Source organism: Hirundo rustica, chromosome 1 (genome assembly GCF_015227805.2).
Source record: "Hirundo rustica isolate bHirRus1 chromosome 1, bHirRus1.pri.v3, whole genome shotgun sequence".
Lineage (NCBI taxonomy): Eukaryota > Metazoa > Chordata > Aves > Passeriformes > Hirundinidae > Hirundo > Hirundo rustica.
This window is the reverse complement of record NC_053450.1, coordinates 48,090,605-48,113,498: the sequence shown is the minus strand read 5'-3', so window position 1 is coordinate 48,113,498 and position 22,894 is coordinate 48,090,605. Positions and strand designations below refer to the sequence as shown.

General features: G+C 47.3%; 1 protein-coding gene across 1 annotated transcript; it reads left to right on the top strand.

Annotated features, from left to right (window-relative positions):
- The first annotated feature begins 1,157 nt into the window (after nucleotides 1-1,157).
- GATA6 (GATA binding protein 6) lies at nucleotides 1,158-22,137 on the top strand. The gene is made up of 7 exons (XM_040087725.2): nucleotides 1,158-1,244; nucleotides 2,534-3,450; nucleotides 6,861-7,027; nucleotides 10,348-10,473; nucleotides 11,802-11,889; nucleotides 12,034-12,140; nucleotides 20,513-22,137. The coding sequence occupies exons 2-7, from the start codon at nucleotides 2,553-2,555 to the stop codon at nucleotides 20,678-20,680; spliced, it is 1,554 nt and encodes a 517-aa protein (XP_039943659.1). The 5' UTR covers nucleotides 1,158-1,244; nucleotides 2,534-2,552; the 3' UTR covers nucleotides 20,681-22,137.
- The last annotated feature ends 757 nt before the right edge of the window (nucleotides 22,138-22,894 follow it).

The following is a 22,894-nucleotide window of genomic DNA, read 5'->3' as shown; positions in this document are numbered from 1 at the left end:
GCTATACCACAAAAACTAACGCGCACAGTAAACTTCCAAGTCACAATCAGTTCACCCACGTCGGCAGAGCGGATCGCTACAGCCGGTGTTTTCCCGTACCCCCAGCACTGCAAATTCTTCACCTCCCGTTCACCTCGCCTGGAAAGACCGAAAGAAAAGCCGTGCCTACCCCAGGAGCGACAGCACCGGGCATCAGCAGGTTTGGGCTCGGTTTCTGTCGGGAGGGCTCATGCCTGCCGGCTGCCGAGAGCCGGGCTCTGTTCTAGTCCAGCCCTTTGCCGCAGATGACTTTCTGTACAAACTGATGATGACAGATATCCAGCTGATAACCTCTGGTGAACGAAGTTATTTTAATTTCCAGTCACTTTCCTGCTAAGTACCATATCAGTTTGTACACAGCTGAGATAAGAGGGTTGAGGAGCGGGGGGGTAATAAGAAAGAAACGCAGGAAAAATGCCTACCGCCAGCTGTTGGGATGGACACATCCCACAGCTTGCTTTGGCTTCACCTGACGGTTGGGGCAACTCAAGGAGGAGCCACATTTTTTTTTAATCTCGGATAGCTCGAATTTTGACGAGCAAAAACTAGGGAGATTTGAGGGAGGGATACGTTCGCCTGGTTGCTTAGGGTGAAAGCCAGGCACACATCCCCCCCCGCCGGGCCGCTGCCAGGGGACATTTGCTGACATGCCGGCAGGAGAGGAGGAAAAAAACCCAAACAAATACAAACCTTATTAAAGTTGAATAGTCACTACATATTAAAAAAAAATTGATATTTTATCGGGGAAGGAGGGAAGAGTGTGTACTATTTCTGGGTTAAAATAAATTAAATTAAATTAAAAAAAAAAAAAAAAAAAAAAAAAAAAAAAAAAAAAAAAGACTGCGGTATCTGGCAGAGCCAGCCCTCTCTGCTCGTCCCTGCTCTCCGTGCAGGGGTCCGTCGCCCCTCAGCTGCGGGCGCCCCGAGGTGCCCCCCCCCCCGCCCCCGGGTCTGCGGCGGCCCGGCTGGCCCCGGGACTGGCACCCCTGCGGAGCCCCGTGTTTGTTTAGGGCTGGCCGAGCCCAATCAGGGCCGGCTGCCTGCAGTTTTCCGGCAGGGCTGCGAGAGGCGCCTCCTCTCTCCTTTTTATACATGAGCCGCCGGCCGCCGCCGCCGGAGTCGCCGCCGCCGCTCGCCCCCGCCGCACTGGATTTACCGCCCGCCGCGGCCCCGCGCCCCGGCCCCATGCGGGGCACCGGCATCAGGTTTGGCCCCTCTCTTTCCTTCCTCGCCGCGCTTTCGCTAGTCCTTTCTCAGTCTTCTGCCGCTGCCTCTCTGCCCTCGGGCGCTCCGAGGGGAGCGCGGCGCTCCTGGCTGGGGGAGCCCGAGGGAGACTGTGCCGGCAAACATCCGATGCCGGTGCCTGGAGGTCTTATCTGCCGGAGCCTTATCTCCCAGTTATCTCGCAGGAGGGAAAGACGTATTTGGTGCCTATCTGCGAGGGGGCTCTGTGCGTGTGTGTCCTGTATCCTTGTGCCTGTGGTTATCTGGAGAGCCCCGAGGTGGGCTGAGAAGGGAGAGCCTCGCCTTCTCTTACTGTCACTTCTCTCTGTCCCCTTTCGCTTTCTGCCCCTTCTGCCAGGGGCTGCGCACAGGGCTCTCTGCGTCTGTCTGTCCGGCCTTCCTCACGCCGGCAGCTCCGAGCTGGCAGCGCCGGGCTCGGGACGGGTGTCCCCCCCGCGAAGTGCGCTGGGGCTCGGGGCAGGCCCGCAGCCAGGGCTGCCCGCTGGAGCCGGCCCCCGGCAGGCACATCCCGCCCGGCCTCGCTCCGCGCCCCGCCGCCGCCGCGCACACTTCGGGCCCGGCGCATCTCCCGTCCCCGGCTGCCTTTCCCTCCTCCTCCTCCTCCTCCTTTCTGTGACCTTGGGCTGCAAATAGGCAAACAAGCGAGGCGATGCGCGGAAGAGCTAACATCGCTCTCCGGCGAAGTAACCTTAAAGGGATCGCCTTACTAATTGTTTTCTCGGTGGAACAGAGTCAAATGACTCATTCATTGAAATAATCATAACAACGACAGCAGCCAAGGAAGGGCAGAGACGGGGAAAAATGCCCCCTTCGCCCCCCTCCGGCCCCACGCCCTTACGCCCACCTTTGCCCCGGCGTGCTTCGTGTTCGAATCCGCAGCCCGGGATGCGAAAGGAGCGGGGAGCAGCCCTCCCGCGGGGCGGAAAGCGGGGCCGGAGCCCCCGGCCCCGCGGGACTGGCGTCTCCCGGCCCGTCTTGACCTGGGCTGCCTGATCCCATTCCGCCGGGGCGGGGGACGACAGTGCCGAGGCGACATGACTGATTAAGGCGCGCAGAGGGGCCAGATAAGCACTGATGAATCTCATTACGGGAGGGAGACGGGCTGTCCTGTTTGCAAACTTTGTTATTATTATTTCTCTCTCCCCCACTTCCCCGCTCTTTTGTGTCCTCCTTCCCCGCCCTGCCCTGCGGATCCCCCCCTCCACTCCTCCTCCTCCTCCCCTCCTCGCCCTTCCCCATCCACACCCAGCGGCTAGAAGGGGACCTGGATGGCCGTGGCTGAAGGCGGCTGGTGCGCGGTGAAGCGGTGCTCTGCGGACGTCGGCGGATCCTCCTGTCCCTTCGCGACCGGGGAGCCGCGCCCGTCTCCTCCTTCGCCCTCCTCCTCCTCCGGCTCCCAGGGCGAAAGCGGCTCCTCCAAGACTCCTCGGCCGGAGACCGACGACAGCCACCGGCCGGCCCCGCCGCCGCCCGCCGCCGAGGGCAGGTCGCTGCTCGCCCCCTACGTGCACTTCGGGACCCCGCACCCCTCCGGCCGTCCCAGCTGGGAGGACATCCTGCTCTTCGCGGACTTAGACCAAACCAACAAGCTGATCTGGTCCAGCCGCGGGCCCAAGCTGAGCGCCCTCGGCGCCGAGCAGCCCGAGGAGATGTACCAGACCCTCGCCATCTCGGCCGCCCAGGGCCCCACGCCTTACGACGGATCTCCGGGCGGCTTCATGCACTCCACGCCCAGCTCGCCCGTCTACGTGCCCACGACCCGCGTGGGCTCCATGCTGCCCACGCTGCCGTACCTGCAGGGCAGCGGGGCGGCCCAGCCCAGCCACCCGGGCGGCGGCCACGCCGTCTGGTCCCAGCCGGCCGCCGAAAGCCCCTCGTACAGCAGCGGCGGCGGCTCGCACCCCTCGGGCCGCTTCCCTTACTCCCCAAGCCCGCCGGTGGCCAACGGGGCCTCCCGGGAGCCCGGCGCCTACAGCAACAGCCTGGGCGCCAGGGACCAGTACAGCCCCCTGGCCCGGCCGCTCAACGGCTCCTACCCGGGGCCTTACACGTCCTACGTGGGGCCGCAGCTCGCCCCTGCCTGGCCCACGGCGCCCTTCGAGAACTCCATGCTGCACTGCCTCCAGGGCCGGGCCGCCCCCATCCCCGTCCGGGCACCCAGCGCAGGTAGGAGCCGCGGGCAGGGCAGGGCAGGGCTGGGAGGGTCACCGCATGCCGGGGCTGCTCGCTGGAGGGGCGGCGGGGTGCCGGGGGGCGCGGGGGAGCCGCGGTAGGGCAGCCCCGGAGAAGGGCTCGCTGGCGAGGGGCGGCCCCGCTGTCGGTGGCAGGACGGCGGTCCCGGGACCGTGGCTGTACCGGAGCGGAGGTAGCTCCCGTCGTTTGTGTCGAATTAAGGGAAAAATACATCTCCAAATAGCGGCGTTTGTTCGGAGTATGGCAATCGGGGATACCTACCCGAAGATCCCAAAACGAATTGCCCGGTGTAAACTTGATTTTTAATTTTTCCAAATCGATACATTCCCGCTTTCCCTAAATGCGGTCATCTGGACGCGAAACGGTGACAAATTCACTGCAAATTAATCTTTCTTGTATTGTAGAGGAAAATTGCAGGGGCTCGCTTAACCCGTTTTGGATTATTTCGACTACAAAACACTTCACTGCTTCGTTAAAAAAGAAAAGCAGTGAAGCAAAACCTCGTATATGAATGAGGAAACCTAATTTGTAAACTGCTGCTAAAATACGGCACCTCCGGATGGGGTTTTGTTTTGATTTCCGAGGTGTTCGGTCCTTACTTTTTGTTTTAGTTAAGGAAATTCTCGGTGTCATTAAATCACTTGTAGAAGTGGAGTTTGAGCTGCCATGATTTAGTCAGATGTGGGAAAGATTAGCAATTATTGCCATCTCTTCAGCTTTAGAATAAATCTATGTATACATAAATAGAGGTGTACAGAGAGGTGTGTGTGGCTATGTATACATATTTATCTATATGTTATGCACACATATATAATGTATTTATACATATTTATGTAAATATGTATATGCACACAGGTTTGATCATCATTCACTTTAAGCATAAACTACCCACCAGGTGCATGTGTTTTATAGACACTGTGATTTTCTCTTTCAGTGCAGTGTAGCAGAAAATTGCTCCCGTGGATTTTTGTCTTTTCGTAGGGCTGTGCACACAATGCTCCTCCCGTCTCTCGATGACACCCTGTAGATTTTAGCATTTTAAGCCTCCCACTTGGTGTTTAATATCATGACAGAGGGAAGGAAATCAGTTGTAGCAGTGTGACTAGGAGAAGTCACATCTCGGAGTAACACAAAAAAAATTTTTGTGTGAAACTAGGTGGTGGTGGAGGCAAAAAAAATCAGTTGTGGGTTTTTTGGGGGTTTTTGTTTGTTTGGGTTTTTTTTCTGTCGCTTTTCAAAAATTATTTTATTTTTATTATTTTGTCGGGAGAGATGCGGAGTTGGAAAATATCACAGCAGGGAGAGGAGAGGGGTGAGTAAGAGGGAGCAGAGAAGTGAAGGAGCTGGAGGAGGTTGGGGCAGGAGTGTCAAGGCAGCCGAGGAGCACAGCAGCTTCCTCTGCTCCAGCGGGTCTCTCCCGCCCTTGTGCCTCCCTCCCACCAGTGCTGGGGGCCGGAGGGGTAGGGATTAGCCTTTCCATGAGGGAAAGGACGGGTGCCAGGGCAGCCGCATCGCGGTGTAACGCGGGGCGAAGCAGCCCGGAGCTCCTGGGCCAGGCGAGTTTTCCGCTCCTGCGAGGCAAAACGCGGTAGCAAACCCGAAGCCACGTGTTGTCCCGTTTCAGAATAGTAGAAAAATTGTAGCCGAAATACATATTTTGGGGGGCTAAATATTAGACAGTTTGGTCAAGTTTTCTTAACGTTACTCCTAGGGATGTTAAAACAGTATCTAAAATTAAAACTTTATTTTGTTTTCCTTGGAGGTAAGTGTATTACTCTCCTAGGGGAAAAAAAGATTTGAAAATGCCTCAATTTGAATTGAGAAATATTGTCACGGTAGAATTTCTTTCTGCAGGCACGAAGGCAATGCTATAAAATAAATGGCTGAGACAAATTACTGTTTAAGTTCCAGCGTCCTTGATGCCCTAAGCATTTTCCTGGTAACAGTCTTCAGTGGTGCTTTTAGTGCAAAGATTAATAAATCTTAGCGATGTGCTAAGAGCTAGGAGCTGACAACGTAAGTTGAACTGTGCTCTCTGGACTCTGCCGTGTTCCCGTTCCTCTTTAGCGCCTAATAATTCGCAAACGAAGGGAGGCGAGAAACGTATTTGGATGGGTGCGGGCCAAAAGGCCGCTTCTTCCTCAGCTCAGTGCCCGCCGTGTCACCGCAGCCCAGTCTCCAAATCTGCTCGACTTTTGCGAGCTCTCTTTCGCTGTACAGTGAAATGTAAGAGAATAACCCAACGGTGAATTTAGGCAGGTAGCTGAGGGAGAAAAAAGAAAAAAAAAAAATCAAACTCAAGCTCTGAGTTTGAAACATACATCCCCAGACTCGACTCGAAGGCTGCTGTAAAAATCCAAACGTCTCCTTTTATTCTTTTATTATTTCTGCACAACGTGGCACAATCTATGTAAAATTAGTATTTATTCACCCCTCCCTGAAATAAGGAGAGGGGAATCAGAACAAGGATTCACATGGGTGAAATTATTAGCTTTTATAGGTGGGTTGTCTATTTTTTTTTTTTTTTTTTTTTTTTTTTTTTTTTTTTTTGCCGTGCATTGAAACTTTTTTTTTCCCCTCAGTGCTCAGTAACCATGAAAGCAGAAGGCACAATACCGCTTATTTTTCCATTTCCTCTGTTTCCTACAAGCCAGCCGTAATTTGACCAAATAGCCGAGGCAAAGCGGGCGCTGCCCGTCGCTGCCTTGGCACACCAGGGTCCCGAACGCTGCCTCTGAACTTGAAGCTTTACTGCTTGCGAGGCATTTAAAATAAGAGTTAGGGTAGAAAAGTTCTTCCAAGCTTCGACCCTGGGGAATATTGGGCAAAACGACAGCTCCTTATATCCAGCTCCCAGAGTGGCTCTGGAAGTGGCTATTTCGACAGCCACCTCACTCCCCGCTCTGCTCCCCTCTAAAGGGAAGCGCACCTCCCTTTCCGTCCTGTGGGCACCACTGGGGGGTTTCGCCCCTCGAGCGGACCCCAGCCCAATTTCCCGAGGGTCAAATCCCGACGGGAGTGCACGGCGGGCCGGGGCTGAGCCCTCCGGCGGGTCGCTGTCCGGAGCGCACCGGCTTTCTCCGGCTCGGAGAGCAACTGCGGCGCCGGGTCTGGCACATTTAAATAAATAGGGAAAAAAGAATAAAAAAGAAAGAAAGAAAAAAGAAAAGAAAAAACCTCTGGAATTTTGTAAAAAAAAAAAAAAAAAAAAAAATCACCGTATGGCCGCCGTCACTGCCGGGGAATCGCTTTTCTGAGGGCCGGGGATCGCTCGCCCGGGTTTCGGCGCGGCGGGGCCGGGGCTGCGCTGCGCGGGGCTCCACCGGGCTCCGCGGCCGCCTGCGGCCGTGCCCACCGCCTCTCCCCTCTGCTCCTGCCCGCAGAGCTGCTGGAGGACCTGTCCGAGAGCCGGGAATGCGTCAACTGCGGCTCCATCCAGACCCCGCTGTGGAGGAGGGACGGCACCGGAAACTACCTGTGCAACGCCTGCGGGCTCTACACCAAAATGAACGGCCTCAGCCGGCCCCTCATCAAGCCCCAAAAGAGAGTGGTGAGTCTGGAGGGAGGGGAGGAGGGGGGTGAGAGCAGCTTCGACCCAAGGAGCCCCAGTCAGCTCCAGCCAGGGAGAAATTCGGGGCAAGGACAGGGGACAGCAGTCAGTGTATCAGCCTGGTGATCCTCTTGGCTGCAAAACCGAAGTGGGGCTCCTGACCGGGTTTGCAGGCCAAGCTGGTCGCAGTGAGGGGTGACGGGGCTGGCAGCCTTTTGGGAACCGCTTCGGACCCACTTCCAGGCTCTGAGCTGGCAAAATCTCTCTCTGTCCCCTTGTGAGCTGCATACTAGGCATGGGCCAGCCTGGATTTTTGAGCTATGAACCCCATCTGTGAGAGGGATTCAGTGGCTTGGAAGAAATTTGTGCTGGTGATGTTGGACATTTCCAACAGAAAAAAAAAAAAAAACAAAACAAAAATGAATCAAGATTGGAAAATGTTTGTTCAGAGGGCTAGGAATTTCTCCAGACCTGCTTTGTTTGCTGAGAGCTCGATCCTTGGGAATGTAAGCAAGTTTTGTATATAATTCAAAGAAAACCAATTGTTTAAACAATGATAATAGCCTTTGTTTTGTTTCACTCTTAAGAAATGAACGACAATTTTTCTAAAAATATACTCCTAAAACTAGGGGGGGAAATAAATAGTACAAACCAGAACCCCTGTTTATAACTCAGGCTGGCACTGAATAGGCAAGGAGAAAATTTAACAAGCGGGAACTGCACATTATGTTTAGCAAATCTGGGTGGAGGTCAGCAGACAGAAAGAATATGCTCTTCAGAAATGGCTGTTACCGAGCGAGCCGCAATAAATCACACCACAATAATCCAAGCTGATGTTTGGACCCTTGTGTATGGAGACAGTGTATCAAACCCATCAGCCTTTCAAGCCCCTTTCAATCGTGCCAGCTGCTTTGCTCCATGCCTGTTTATCTTGGGCTAAAACACCTACTGTCCTTTATTTCACAACCGTTTAAATTTAGTGCCCTTACGGGGCCGAGGAGAAACAAGACCCAAACACACGATGATCAGAGCAGACAGAAAGTGCTGGTGGGAACCAACCCACCTCTGCCTGAAGAGCTTTCTTTAAGCTAAAGAGTTAATTTAATTTTAAGCCGGAGGTTTATTGCTGCTAGGTGCCCGGTTTTTCTAGCTGGTCGTCCGGTAAATTTCGTGACACAAGGTGTTACCTCATTAATGGGGACAGATGCAGCGGAGGGGCCAGATCTGCCAATTGAGCCCGATTTGCTGTGGCACCCTGGCCCAAGGCAGATTTCAAGGAGCTGACACTCAGTTCTAGCATTTGTGTCTTTTTTTCTTTTTTTTTTCTTTTTTTTTCTTTTTTTTTTTTTTTTTTTTTTTGAGGGAGGGGTGGGGGTGAGAATACTGAAGCGGAGTCAAACTACAGCCTGATTTCAGTCTGACACCTCAGCGAAATAACTCTGAAATAGCTCTGTGCAACAATCCCTACCGAGTACCCTGGCCATGACTATAAATCAGCCGTGGCTGTGTGTTCATACAGTTGGAAATATGTAGGTGAGAAGGGAAAATGTTTTGAAAACGCTAAACGTGTTTAGATTGCCCCAAACTTTCTGATAAAATTCCTGCATCAGAAACTTCAAAACATGCCAGAACTCCATGTCGGTTTAGATATGGGAATGAGCAAAAGCCATTGAAATAAAATGTATGAAGGTTTAGGCCAGGCTGCATAGGAGAGAGAAAGATTTAACAGAGTGAAACAGCTGACAGCATTTCACTTGCAGGGAAAGAAAATGAAGCATATGTGTTATGACCAGCTTTCTTTTACTCAGTGTGATCACGTAAAACACGTATTGAGTCGAGGGCGCAGTTTGAGCGCTGTGCGTGTGTACGTATTTAACAACTAGGTCAAAACTTCAGTTTTCGTGGGTTTTTAAGATTAAAAATTGTATTTGTGTACTTCAGCCTATATAACACTTGGCCGGGTGGTTTGCTTTTTTTTCCCTGTGCAGCTAATAATGGATTACTGATTCAAGATTACAAAATTTGTATTTAATCTGGAGCTTTTTCTGAGCTGTGGTGTAAAATGACGGTTTACTGCTAAAGACACTCAAACAGACAATATTCAAGAAACTCAGTTATTACTCGGAATATTCTTCATCCTCAAAACATTTTTATTGGTTTCCCCAGTGGCAGGCAGCCTTGTGGTATCAAAGGTGACCCAGTTACGTCTAACAACCCAGCAGTAAATGATTCAAGAGGAAGGGCATTGTACCCTTAAGTTAGTAATTTCAGTTATGGGCACTCTATAGTCAGAATAAGATTAATGCAGTCCTCTAAAACTGACTTCTCCGTGTAAACTTGTTCAGCTGCCAGACACAGAGCTAGGCACAGATTTTTTTGTGTTTTTTTGACAATGCGATACTTTGAAAAAGACTAGATTTATGATGTAGCTGGAATTCCTTGCTTGTGATGAACGTAAAAGAGATCAGTTGTTACAGGGACTTTTATAACCCATTCACCTTCATTTCACATGTTTATGAGGACTGCCTTCACTTATGATCTACAGCCCGTGGCCATAAAGCTCTGGGTTATATACGGTTATTTCTGATACAGAGTTGCTTCATCTTGGCTCCAAACTCCACGGAAGAGTGTCATAAATGGCTTGCTTGCAGTGGGAAGCTTGTTGTCATCCACCAGCTTTTCTGCTGGCCGAGGGAGGCTCTGCTCCCTACAACACACTCCCAAGGCATGCTGGTTTTTGTATGAGGATAAAAAGATCTTTTTATGAAAGTAGTGCTGTTGTACGTGCTACCCCCGGGATGCCCAGGAAAGTTTTCCCCAGATGTGGTGCCACCGAGGGCAGGTGAGAAAAGTGGCTGATTTTTCCGATGAGTCAGGAGTATCAGTGTCAGGCTCGGAGCTGCCTCTTCACCCACCATACAGGGGAGAGAGCATTGAAGTGTCTGGAGAGATGTGCCTTCTCTTCAGCTCGATGGAGCTGTACTGGAGATATTTCCTAGCTGGCCTGCTGGAAAAAGAACCATGTTCTTGGTGGTCTGAACAGACTTCTCCCAGTCTCCAGCTCCCAAATGAGAATTTTGCCTCTGCTGTGATTGCCCAGGGTTGAAAAACATTCGGTACTTCCTCACACCATCTTTCCAGTCTCTGATATGAGGATAATTCTGTTCTAATTCTGGGCTGTTGCTGTCAGATACTATTAAAAAAAGCTCCTGCCATCCCCGCCATGTGTTAAAGGACTTTTTACGAACCATAAAGACATAAATCATTCTCTCCTGCCCGCCTGCCTGTTGATACCCGTGTTTGCCTGTGCTTGCCTCCAGCCTTCTTCGCGGCGGATGGGCTTGTCCTGTGCCAACTGCCACACCACGACCACCACCCTGTGGCGCAGGAACGCCGAGGGCGAGCCCGTCTGCAATGCCTGCGGCCTCTACATGAAGCTCCACGGGGTAAGTGGCTGCTTTACCAAGGGAGACCCCCTGTCAGCTCTGATGCTGCTTTGGGGAAGGGGTGGTCCTCAAAAAAAAAAAAAAAAACAAACCAAAAACGATGAGCGAAATGCATAGAACAGCAGAAGAATGTGTGACGTTAGAAAACGTACCACTTCAGCTTGTTCTGCTTTTGGCTAGTCGTGTTTGCCACTGTAGCTCTCTCAATGGATTTGTATAAAGAAAATAAAGAAACCACCTCTGGATGAGCAGCAGTGGTGTTTTTGCCCCTGGGATTTAAACCAGATCTTTAGTGGGGAAAAAAATCCCTAGACCTTTAATGAGACAGTTTTTCACGGACAGACATAGCTATGCCAGCAAAACTTCAAGTGTAATTCAAGCCATAGCTATGTCAGAAAAACTTTAAATGCAATTTCAGCCTTTGTTGGGTAGTAACAGAGTAAAAACTCTGTCCTGAATGTGATGGAGTGCATTTTGGGTGAGACTCCTGTAGATTGCATTACAGTCAAGCATGAAGTGTTTGAAGAGAAAAGGCATTAGGAATGATTGTGATGTGATCTAGCCTTCAATAAAATGTAAATTATGTCACAGGTTTAAATATTATAACTAGAGAAAACACATGAATTGCTTTTGCTCAAACTGGTGTTAAAATATATTTTAAGCCAGTGTTTTTGCAGCGTGATTACCATTGTGATGAACACAAAGATGATTTTTGAGCACATTAAAATATAAATTTACCCCTATAAACATAAATTTAGATACCATAAAGCTGTATCATGGGCAGAACTGTTTATAGGAACAAATACTAAGTCAATTCTTCTACTCTCAGGCTTCTGTCCTAAGACATTTCCTCGTGATATCTGGTTTGCATAGCTGGTCCGCAGGATGAGGATGATTTTTTTCTCATATACATTCTTTCTTTCCAGAATCAGGCACTTAAGATAATTCCTAACTGACTGGAACAATAAATCAAGCATCAGATATGCCCCATCCAATTTAATTTCTTATGGCTTATTGCCAAATGATGCTGGTTTTCCCTAATTCTCTGCTGTTTTCCTGTGGATCGATTGAGGGGTTGAAAAAACTATCAAGTTTTGCATAGAGAAATAAAAGTTTTCCTCCTTTCTTAATTCAGCTACAACTCTCCTTGAATTAAACAATTGTTTTGCCCAAATAAAATGCAAACATTTTTTTTAGAATTAGCACTGTGACAAAGAAAAAAATTACTTTCTATACAGACATTTGCAGTATCACATAGTGTATTTTGAGTTTTGATGTTAGAGTACATTTACAGCTCTCTGATTGGTGTGGAAATTTAATTTTTTCAGGTTCCTCGGCCTCTTGCTATGAAAAAAGAAGGAATTCAGACGAGGAAGCGAAAACCTAAGAATATAAATAAATCAAAGGCATGCTCTGGTAAATATAAAATATAAGAAAGCGTAGCTGCTATAGTTTGCTGTTGTCTGGGGGGTTTTAGGGCTGGGGGTTTGGTTTTTTTTTTTTTTTTTTCTTCTCTGTCTGGAAAATATTTCTTTTTAATACCAATTCCCAATTTTTCAGGTAACAGTACTACTGCAGTTCCTATGACTCCGACATCCACGTCTTCTACTAACTCAGACGACTGTAGCAAAACAGCTTCTCCCGGCGCACAGACTGCAGCCTCGGGGGTAAGTGTCTGTATCTGCAGGCAGGCTGATCACTGGGCAATGTTATCACAGCTTTTATCTTATCTAGCAGAACAATAATCTAAACAAACTTTCCAGTTTTGTTAGCTGATACTAGAACAAGATTTTCAGAGGATATTACATATAGCTGTAAACAGAACGACAAGCTGAAGTACTTTGCAAACCTTCTTGATTAAGATCTATATAATTTTTATGATTGTTAGCCGCAGCTTAACCGCAGATATTTTGTTTTTAAATATTCAGGTTCTTTCATTTCAAAGGTTTTCTTCTGAACAAAAGACAATAAAACATGCCCAACTAATCCTCTCAAGAAACAATGCTATCTATCTATCTATCTATCTATCTATCTAGACATACAGATAGAGATAGAGATAGAGATAGAGATAGAGATAGAGATAGAGATAGAGATAGAGATAGAGATAGAGATAGAGATAGAGATAGAGATAGAGATAGAGATAGATGTCTTTATGCATTATCCCAAAGGGTAAAACCAGAAAAGTGTTATCCTGCTGCTCAAAGTAAATCATAAGGGCTTTTGTTTTAAACTAAAATGTGCAATTAAACCCTGATCCAAATCCAGCTGAAACCAGGCTGGAGTGCCCTGCTGATTGCAGTTCACGGGGGTTCAGCCCTCTGCCTGCAGAGGGTTCTTCAGGAGCCACATGCTCAGCATCTGGCAGCACCAAGCTCCAGAGTAGCACCCAGGAGTGCTGATCATCCCCTGCTTTAGTTTTGATCCTTATTTTACATCATGTACTCCAAACATCTCAAGCTTCCTTACTTCACTCAGCATGTGTGATAAATACTACTGCTAAAGTTGTGAAGCTTAATGTAGATTAATTTCTAACCCCTTGGCTGTACCTATCCATATCCACACTCACTTCTCAGCCTTCTGTATCCTTTAATCTGACACATCATTTCTTTGAGAAACTTTCCTAGTGTGGCTTTCTTTAGTCTTTTATTAATGAAAAGAAGACATTGTTTATAATAGCTATTTTTCAGTATGTCTTGGTGTTCCCAACATCCAATTTTCTTTCAATAGTTTAATTTTTGATGTACAAAGTTTCATTGTACAAGGGGAGGAAAAACCCATTTTTTAGCAAATGCGATTGTTTGTGGACTGACAGGGCCACCCAATTTCAGAGGCACTGGGTTTTGGGTTTGGATCCTGTGAGACTAGGATATTACTAAAAGGGCTTGTCTTTGACATGAGAAAACTCTGTCAATCCAGTAAAATAAACAGATCACATCAAAAAAAGAGAAACACTAAGTGAAAAGTGAACCATTGCAGTTTCAGACTTCCCCAGTGAGCTACTACGCACTGTTTTAGGCTCTCCCTTATACTTGCAAAGGAAAAGCAAATTTTTCCTTAAATTTTCCTTGCACTACCTTAAGCAGTGCTTGTGATCTGAGCAATGTGGTGAGATTTATGTAACGGCTGGAAATGGAAGCACAATCCCAGCAGAGACTGAGGCAGCACAGCCGTGTGCTGCCCGGGGAAGGAGAGGCCACGTAGATGAGATCTCATTTCTACCGTGCTGCTGCCTTCTTGGCTGGCTATAACCTGCCTTCCTTTCTCCAGCATTTCTCCCTATGTTATTAATAATCTTTATGTTATAATTTTAGTAGTACCACTTTTAATATGGTTTTGCCAGATGGAGATGAGCGGGTACCAGAGGAGAGTGGTGTAGGGGCATGGATTGTGGGCCAAAAGACTCTTGAGAGCTGTTAGCAGCTAAGAGCAACTCCCAGGAGGGACCCTGAGGCTGCTCTCAGTTACATGATGGCATCCCCAGTGACAAGATTTCAGTTCTTCCTGATTTTTCCACAGCTGATCAGACTGGGAGAGGACACCTGCACAACAGCTGGGAAAATCTGTCCCCTTATAGCCAGCAGGCAGCATGGTTACATCTGCATAGCCTTTTCCCCACCATGATTTGATCAGATGTGCCCAGCATATGCAAAGCCCTTGCAAATACCCCCTCGTGAAAAAATTCAATTGAAGGAAGTGATGGAGAGGGGCTGTGACATCGCTGAAGAGGAAGCTGCAGCGGCATCCAGACGTATGGGCATCTCTCTGACTCCACCCCAAATTATGCGAAGGGCTACTGATCTCCCAGCCCTGTGCCCCAGTCCCAGATGTATGTAAATTAAAAGAGGATTTGCAGGGGAGCAGTTGTCAGGATACATCGTGGGCATGGTCACATCCTTCTCTCAGGCTCCTGGCTTCACCCAAGCAGTTGTATTTCAAAGGGATGAGGACTTGGGAGAGTGAAAGTTTAAAGCAGAAAGTGGTGGTGGTGGTGGTTAAGACCGGCTCCCGTTGTCCCAGACATAATTTGGGAATATGATCACTACACGCAAAGGTTGCAAAATAATTTCTAAAGGGTCTAAATCCTATGGAAGGGACTGAGCACTCATAAAGCCCGTTTAAGCTGTTGTGAGTGATGTCAGCGTTTGAGAGCAAGGCAGCCTGTAACCTCATCATATGTTGAAGAGAAGATGCTCTACTAGATTTCTGTTTTCCTTGATTATTTTTTCTTTTTCCTTTTGAGTTGATCCACTGATAGATCAAATATTTTTAATTATTTCTAGAGTAGGCATTAGCTTTGCATAAGGAGAATAAGCTTCTCTGGCTCATGACAGGAGATGGATGAATCCAGGCTTTATAATCTTTGGTCACTTTAACAACACCAATGTTGATTCCTGACAGCGGTGCTGGTGATGTTGCTGCAAAACAGGCACCTGCTTGAATAGCAAACCTGGCTTGTTCCCCCTGCGTTACACAACGGGCATGGCAACTTGTTTTTGTTTTCCCCTGTTTTTGCTTCTTTAGCCTTTATTCTGTGAAGAGGGGGAAAATGCCAAATTGACATTAGGCAGAGAAATATGATGACGTTTTAGAAACTTGTGTGAAATTCACAGCAATGTTGTTGCTAAATGAAACAGAGAAAACAAATTCCTCTACTGGTACAAAAGCAATTTATTATGCCTTTCGTGGGAGGCTGCCAAAAAAGTTTCCAGTTATGTAGAAATCTAATGGAAATGAAATTCAGCAGAATTCATTTGTGTCAGTAACATTCACTTTTTGCCCTACCTTTCTTTATCTCTTTAAAGTAAAATAAAGGAGGGAGGGCAGAAAAAGAGGAGTCCAGCAATTACTCTTGGCAATGTCTTTGAGACTATCCATTTCATGAAGGGAATCTTATATGATGCCAATTCTGAGGCAAATTAGCAAGAACCTTAAATGTTGATTTTACGCCCTAGCTGAAGTTTAAACATATAAGAGATACGATTAATGAATTGCTGTGGGGGCAAAGTTGATTTCAAACATCCCAAAATGTAGAAGTGTTTGGATCGGAGGTATTTCGTTGTCCCATTGTAAAGGGGCTATTTGCCAAACTCACATCTGGATCTAGGATTGAGGCCTATTTCTGTTTTCCTAAGCAGTATAAGTACTGGGTGTCCTGTGTTACTAATATGGAAAGGGTCCAGCTGCATGATATATGAAGTTGCCTTACGTCCCCATAAAAAGAAAATTTGAAGGTTTCAGACATCCTGCATCTATACCTGCTCTCCCTTTGATGCTGCTGAAATTGTACAGGGAAAAGCTCCACCGAATAAATTGCTAAAAGAAGGACATGGTCTGCAGTGCAAACCCATCCGTTTCCATGCAGGGGCTCCAAACAAGTGTGATAACCAGAAGGACTTCATTTCCTTATTAGGATAAAGGCAGTATGAAACCTGCTGTAAAATCTACTTTTTATGGCAGGACATGGAGGCTCCTTGAGGCACAACTCATGTCAGGAAAAACTCAGCAGCACCAGGGGAACTCTTCTTTTGGAAGACTCTCCTGTGTCTTTTGCCTCTGGTTTGCAGTTTTCTCAGTACCATAACCTCACACCACAGAAAAACTTAGGAGGTAAAACTAGTGCTTACCTCTCTTGGAGGTTTACCTTGAGAAGAGGTTCAGGACTGGGTCTTCAGTTTTGTAGGGTGGGAAATGAGAGAGCTGACTGAGATGGCCTCGGCATGTCGTTGAGCTCGCAGGAAAATGCAGTTTAAACTGTCTCCCGAATGCTGGACAAATGATGAACTGATTAGATGAATGGCTTCTCCTGCCTTTTGTTTTTTTTTTTTTTTACCTGTCAGAAGAAGATTTGTGAGCTGGTTAGAGGTGGTTTTGCTTGCTCCTGTTTAGGCAGTAAATTGGTAGGACATTCATGCTGGCTATGGGGAAATCAGCCTCCATAGAGTATATCCCAGAGTCTGGATGGACTGGAGATTCAACCACTTAAAACAGTATGCTAACCACCTGGGTAACTGGGAAGTTGAACCTCCAGGGGTCCTTCAGATTATCTGATGATAATATTCCAGTTGTATGGAACAGTTTTGTTGGTGTTGGGACAGTGTTTCCATGAGAAAGGCTCACCAGCATGGTTGGTAGGACTTTCACCTGGAAAATGGGAACACGGTGCCTCAGTCCTGGTATGAGTAAATATTTATCTAAACGAGATGGAATAAGATCAACAGGAGGCATGAGGAACATGGCAACCCCAAATACCAAAGAGCGTGGCAGACAGAGCAGTATGCTGGGAGATCTGACACTCTAGACTCTAGTTTAAATCTTTCTCGACCTCCTACCTCTTCTGCATCAGTCCTCACTCCTGGACAAAATGGGATGCTACTTTCTTCTTCCCACTCAGTTTCATACCCTGCATCTTTTTCTTTTACACTGAATAATTTTCTTTGCTCTGTGTATCTGTATCCAAAAGAGAGCATTTCATTTTTATATCAAACAGAAGGAAGCAATCCAGCTTTTTCGTTTCAGTGGGGAGAAAAGAAAGTATTTTTGCTTCTATCCCAAAATTCTACATTCATATGGACGCATACCTTTTGCTTGGTTTTGTTTTATTGCCAAAGCAATAAAGCCAGTTACTCATAGAGCCCTTGATAGCACTGGGTCATCAGTTTTCCAAGCCATGCTGGAAGTTGCCTCCCTTAGGAAATTAATGAAGTATTAACCACAGATTTATGTTGCTATAATACAAAGGAGAGATTAGAAGACACGTAAACTTACACGTCTGCTGTATAAACAAAAGGATCAATTGGACTAGCAAGAAAAAAGGGTCGTTACATCAGTAAAAAAAGCTGTAATTTTGCAGTGCCAAGACTTGCTCTTCAGATTCCAGCGAGTGACGGTGTTGGGAAAACGTGCTCTTTGTGGGGATGGAAGTTGTTGCAGGGAGGCTGAAGCTGGAAAATTAAGGACCCCACCAGTTTGCCACAACACTTCACATGTGAAAGAACTCTTTGCAAGTGTATTTTAACTGTAGATATCATTTATGTGTTGCAAAAGTAAACTAGGCTGAGGAGGAAGAGCGTCTCAGCTGAGACTCAGCTTATTGCTGACTTGGTGTAACGTCCAAAATTCACGAAGCATTTTGAACGCGTTAAGTGGATGGAGCAAAGGTCTATCTGATGGACCAAAGGTCTAGATCAAGGCCCTCTGCCACCCCCTCCAGCTGTCCTTGCCCAGCGCATTTCCCTCTTGGCTGCGGAGGTGTGGGGAAGGCCAGAGGGGAAAGTGTCCATCCCCTCTCCCTGCTCTCTGTGGGGGGCAGATAGTGCAGGAAGGAGTGGGTGGAAGAAAGCAGGAGTCTTTCAGCCAGAGCTGCTGCTGCTGTTCCCTGGGTGCTGGCCAGTGCAGCCTGAGCAGCCTGGTTTTGATCTGGAGCAGCCTTAGTGGGGGTACATTCGCCTCTAAGGTGCTGGTGGCAGGTTTGGGTGCAATCTTGTTGTCTCTGTGGCTCTGGCAGAGTCTTCCTCTGTGTGTGGTGGGCAGGTCCTCTACAGAAAGGCCACCTCTGATGCAGACAACCTGCCTGGGGGCTGATTCGTGACCAGCTCCTCCTGGTTTGGGTAAAAAGAAGAACCTTTGCAGATACAAACACAACCTCCCTGTTTGTTTGGGAGGCAGGCTCTTACCAGAAAGCTTCATTCATTTTTTCCTCTGAAATGACCGTCAGGTGATTATCTATCAGATTTCACCAATAAAAATAAAGATAAAGGCATTACCTTTTTACAGATAGAGTCAGTAGCTGTGAATTAGACCCCGTTGACTTCATCAGCATTGTTCAGCTTATTTATTTCAGCTGAAAAAAATCCTCTAATAACTAAGTGCAACTTCTGTCATCTTTTGTCCCTTAAAGCTGGAAAAGTAAGAGCAAAGGTAGGGAGGCACAGGAACAGAACTGTGATTCCGTCATGTCCTTTTCATGAGCTAGAGTTTGTTTTCCATGTCTCACTTTGGGAGCTGCCCAAGCTGCCTGGATTTGTCATGACATTGCCGGGGTGGGGTTTCCAGGCCCGGCAGTCCTGCCCAGGTCCTGCCCATCCTGGCTCAACAGAGCTGGAATCCAGCCTTGGACAGGCAGGGATGGGCAGGACATGCCTCCATGTCCTCCCTTCTGGGGTGCCCGAGGGAGGAGTACCTGATAGCCTCATATGGAAACTGTGGGTCCCTGCACCCCACCTTTGTAGGGCTGAATCAGGAAAAGGTGAATTACACTTTCCAAGCCCGGAAAAAACAGGTACTGATAAGATATTTGCCTACCAGAACGGCAGTGGCAAATATGGGCAAATGGGAACCTTTCAAAGCAGCTCCTAGTATTTTTAGCTCAGGTTGAGCAAACACTGCTCAACAGTAATTTAAACCTTTCTTCCACTGTGGGGAGACTGAAGCTGTTAAAAATTATGTCTTTTGTGCTGACAGAAATCTGTTTGAGGTATTAGAAATAAAAGGAAGGCTTTGAAAAGCTAGGCTGATGCAAGATCAGGACTGTACAGGTTAGCATGGAACCTGCCTCACTGAATTCTCCTTGCACAGTTACTGGAAAAGAGGATGCAGAGATTCATTGTCACTCATTGGCAACTGTATGTTCAAGGGACCGATAAAACTTGTTTCTTAGGTTTAGAGCTGTTTCAGCTGGTTTTGAGGGACAGATAGGTTTTGGGTTTTTTCCTTCCTTCTCTGCATTTCTGGGTAGTGACTGACCTGGTTGATGACCAGGTGGAAGAGTAGTGGCAGTCAACCATTTTAATAAAAGGTTAAGAAAATATTGGAGCCCAGGTTATTTCAGACAAAAATGACTGCTAGCAGTATCTCTTTCAGAAGGTGAGGTTTTCTCTGGGTTGTGCACGGCAACAAGAGCCCTGCATCACGCCATTTGGAAATTACCTTTGAATAAATGAAGCCTTGCTTTTCCTGTGTCAGGACTGCTAGCTTGGCACAGCTCCAGGAAAGCCAAGAGCTCTACTCTTGTAAAATGATTAAATGTGTATACTTCGTACTTAAACAGCAGGCAGGAAGCTCCTGCAATCACAGTTTAGGATAGCCTTTTTTTTTTTTTTTTCTTTTTAAGGAATTTCATCCGAAGACTATCCATTAACAAGTAAATTAAGGTTTTAAAGTTGACATATCCAAGAGTTAATTTTGCATGAAGTCAGCTCTTAAACATTTCCTTTATCAGGTGAAAATGTTGCCCCTTCTCTGTCTGGTACTGTGAATTTTTCCTCTTTAGCGGATCTGCTCAGCCTCATGGAAAAAATGATTGTTCTTTTCCCTCTTTAACTCTCCATTTCTCTGCTAAAATAAATGGACTGGTTCCAGTGTGGTTCAGAGGTTCATCTCTGTGCCTACCAGGGCTCCCCTGCATGTTGTCTTATGCAGGCAGCAGAACAAAAATGCTCCTGCTTCAAAGGCATAGTGTCTCTCCACTGGAGATTAAAAGAGCACCTCCTTTAGTGGCCAGACCTACAGGGATAAAGTGGTTTCAGCCGGCGTTTTGAAGGGTCGGGAATGATTTTAAGCATTTCAAGGGCTGAAGAGCCCAAAGAAAACTGCTTTCCAGGAGATGCTCCATATCTGCTCCTGGAGAATTGGGATGCATCAGGCTCCTCCCATGGGGGGAAAAATGAGAGCTGCCACCACTTTCAGATCACATTTTTGGTGTTGGCACCTGTGTCTCTTCAGTAGGGGGCAGTGGGACACTCACACATTTCCTTCACCATGAGCTGATTTCCAAGCCTTCCGCACATCACAACGTTTCGTTTCCTCCTCTTCAAACACAGACATCACTCCAGCAGCAGGGCTGAGCAACTGGGCTCACGCTGAGACATTTTTCTGTTTCAGGGTTTCAAGGCACAGGGGCAAGCAGAGCGCAAACCCTGGTTTTGAGCAGAAATCCCGTGATGATGGCTGTGCTTCAGGCCCGCTGCGCTCTCACTCACACCCCAGCGTGTGCAAAGCTCAGCCGCTCGATGATCTCTCTTTGCTCTCCCTCTCCCTGCAGGCGAGCTCGTCGGTGATGCCTGGCCCAGGAGAGAGCACCAGTCCCGAAAGCAGCAGCCTTAAGTATTCAGGTCAAGATGGGCTGTACACAGGAGTCAGCCTGAGCTCCACGGCCGAAGTGACAGCATCCGTGAGACAGGATCCCTGGTGTGCCCTGGCTCTGGCGTGACCTGCTGCGAGGGAAGCTGGATCCTGGCAGCCCCCAGACATCTGCGCACGGTTTCCTCTGTGGAGCGGTGGCAGCGGCAGCGAGAGTGCTGGCAAAGACCATTCCTCTGAAACAGTTTTTGAGCCTTGGTGGCAGAGGTGTTTTTCTACTTCCGAAAGAGGCTTTGCTGAAGCATCCAGTTCCTCATCTATGCAAGAAAAATGTAGGGAAAGCAAATGACCACCGGGGATAGCTAATGCAGCCTTACACTCTCAAAAAACCCCCTAAAAACTCCCCCCAAAAAAACAAAAAAAAACAAAACAAAAAAAAAAAAAAAAAGAGGAAAAAACAGCACCCAAAAAGAAGAGATAAACCCACACCTATTGATAGATTCCAGAAATACACCCTCGACTTACCTAGCAGCGCTGCCTTTCTGATTGTATAGTTGTTGTCACTCTCCCATCGCCTTTTCCCCTAAGAATTTGGTGGAAGTTGTCAGTGCCAGGGAGGGAGTAGCAAAGACTTTAATTACCAGAGATAGTGAGAAACTTTTTAGTGAGTGTCAGAAGTGCTTACAGCTTGATTTGACGCAGACTTCTCGCTCCGAACATTTGATGTCTTCAGACAGACCCCGTCAGACCTCTCTTCCTGTGCTCTCCATCTTCAGCGTGCCTTGCTCTGCTCTTCAGAGCCCAGTTATGTCCCTGGAAGAAACGTTTGGTACAAGTCCCACAAGGTCCAGCTGGTTAAGGAGATTTTGGGATTGGTGTTTTTTGGTTTAAAATATTTACTCACTTTTCAAGACTGCGATATAACTTTCGAAGTACACTGTGACTGAGATTTATGAAAGTCCATATTTCCTGGCTGAACTGTATAGAGTCAGTCAAAACTTGTAAACAGGGTAGCAATCAGATATTTTTCTTCCATATATACAATAATTTTTTTAAAGAAGTGCAATTTGCGTTGCAGCAATCAGTGTTAAATCATTTGCATAAGATTTAACAACGGTTTTTATACGAATGAATGAATGTAAACATTTTAACTTAATGGTACGTAAATAATTTAAAAGAAAAACTTAACTAGGCATCCTTAGGCTTTTTAGCGCAACAAAAATGCATCCACTTTCTGTATTTCCAGTTGTTAGAGCAAGAGTTTCAAAGAACAAGCCTTCTCTCAGGAAAATTGCCCTAGCCATCTGCTCGGAAGTGTTGTACAAAAATGCAAATGCATCCCCAAGGGGTTTTTTTTTGCCATTGAATAAGTGTGAGGTGGAAAGAAACAAATTGCAATGAAACTTTACTACCTAACTGCTACATATGTAAATACTACAGAAGATATCTAGGCATCTTGAAAATGTAGGATGCAATCTGTATAGTGTGACTGATGCATAGTTAGGTTGGTTTTCATTGGTTTTTAAGTGGGATGTCATTTGGAAAGTTGTTTCATCAGAGCTTTACAAATAAAAGGGTATCATTTTAGGATTTTTTTTTTTTTTTTTCTGTACAGCGTGCCTTTTCCTTTGTCTCCAACACAATTGTTAAGCTACATTAAAAGCTACGGAAATGTATCTGGTACAGGTGGCACCTCTGATGGCTGCAAGGAAGGTCTCCACCTGAAGTGTCTGCTCTGCCTACCTAAGTCTGCACTGTGTGCTTTTTCTGCAACTCTCTTCACTACACCTTCTGATGATCTGTAAAACTAGGGCTTCTACCTACCAACACAGGCTCCTCATGGGCACACGTGAGGTTTTTGTGGTGAAAGTCTGGGGAGCTGAGCCCATGTCCTGTGAGGATTATCACAGCTTTGCTTGCCCATCACACCATAGATAAAGGGTGTCACCCAGGTTCCCTGAGTAGGCAAATATCAGGATGTTACCCACTGCTGAGTGTCAGGGGCTCTGAGTCCCTGCATCCTCCTGTGGCCAGGAGGTGAAGAGCAAAAACTGAAGGCACTGCTGCTGAAAAGAGAAGACAGTGAATTTTAGCTACTAAGGGAAGTGGAGAACATTTTGCTGGCTCTGAGGACTGGTTCTTTTAAATTCTCAGTTCATTGGAGCCAGACTTATTGCCAGGTGTGATTTCCAGCTATGTCAGCAGTGCTGTTGGACTGGGAAGCCAGGATGCCCAGCCTCCAAACCCACGGAGTGGCTGCAGTGTGTCTCTGTCTCTGTGTGCCAGGCCTACTTTTGGGGTGAATTGGGGTAGCTCCTTGGCCTCCAGTGAAGCTATGCTGACT

Excerpts from the sequence above, each read along its gene's own strand:
- GATA6 (XM_040087725.2), top strand. The coding sequence starts at position 2,553 with ATGGCCGTGGCTGAAGGCGGCTGGTGCGCGGTGAAGCGGTGCTCTGCG. Across the intron at positions 3,451-6,860 it reads CGTCCGGGCACCCAGCGCAG|AGCTGCTGGAGGACCTGTCC; the intron begins GTAGGAGCCGCG and ends TCCTGCCCGCAG. Across the intron at positions 10,474-11,801 it reads TCTACATGAAGCTCCACGGG|GTTCCTCGGCCTCTTGCTAT; the intron begins GTAAGTGGCTGC and ends TAATTTTTTCAG.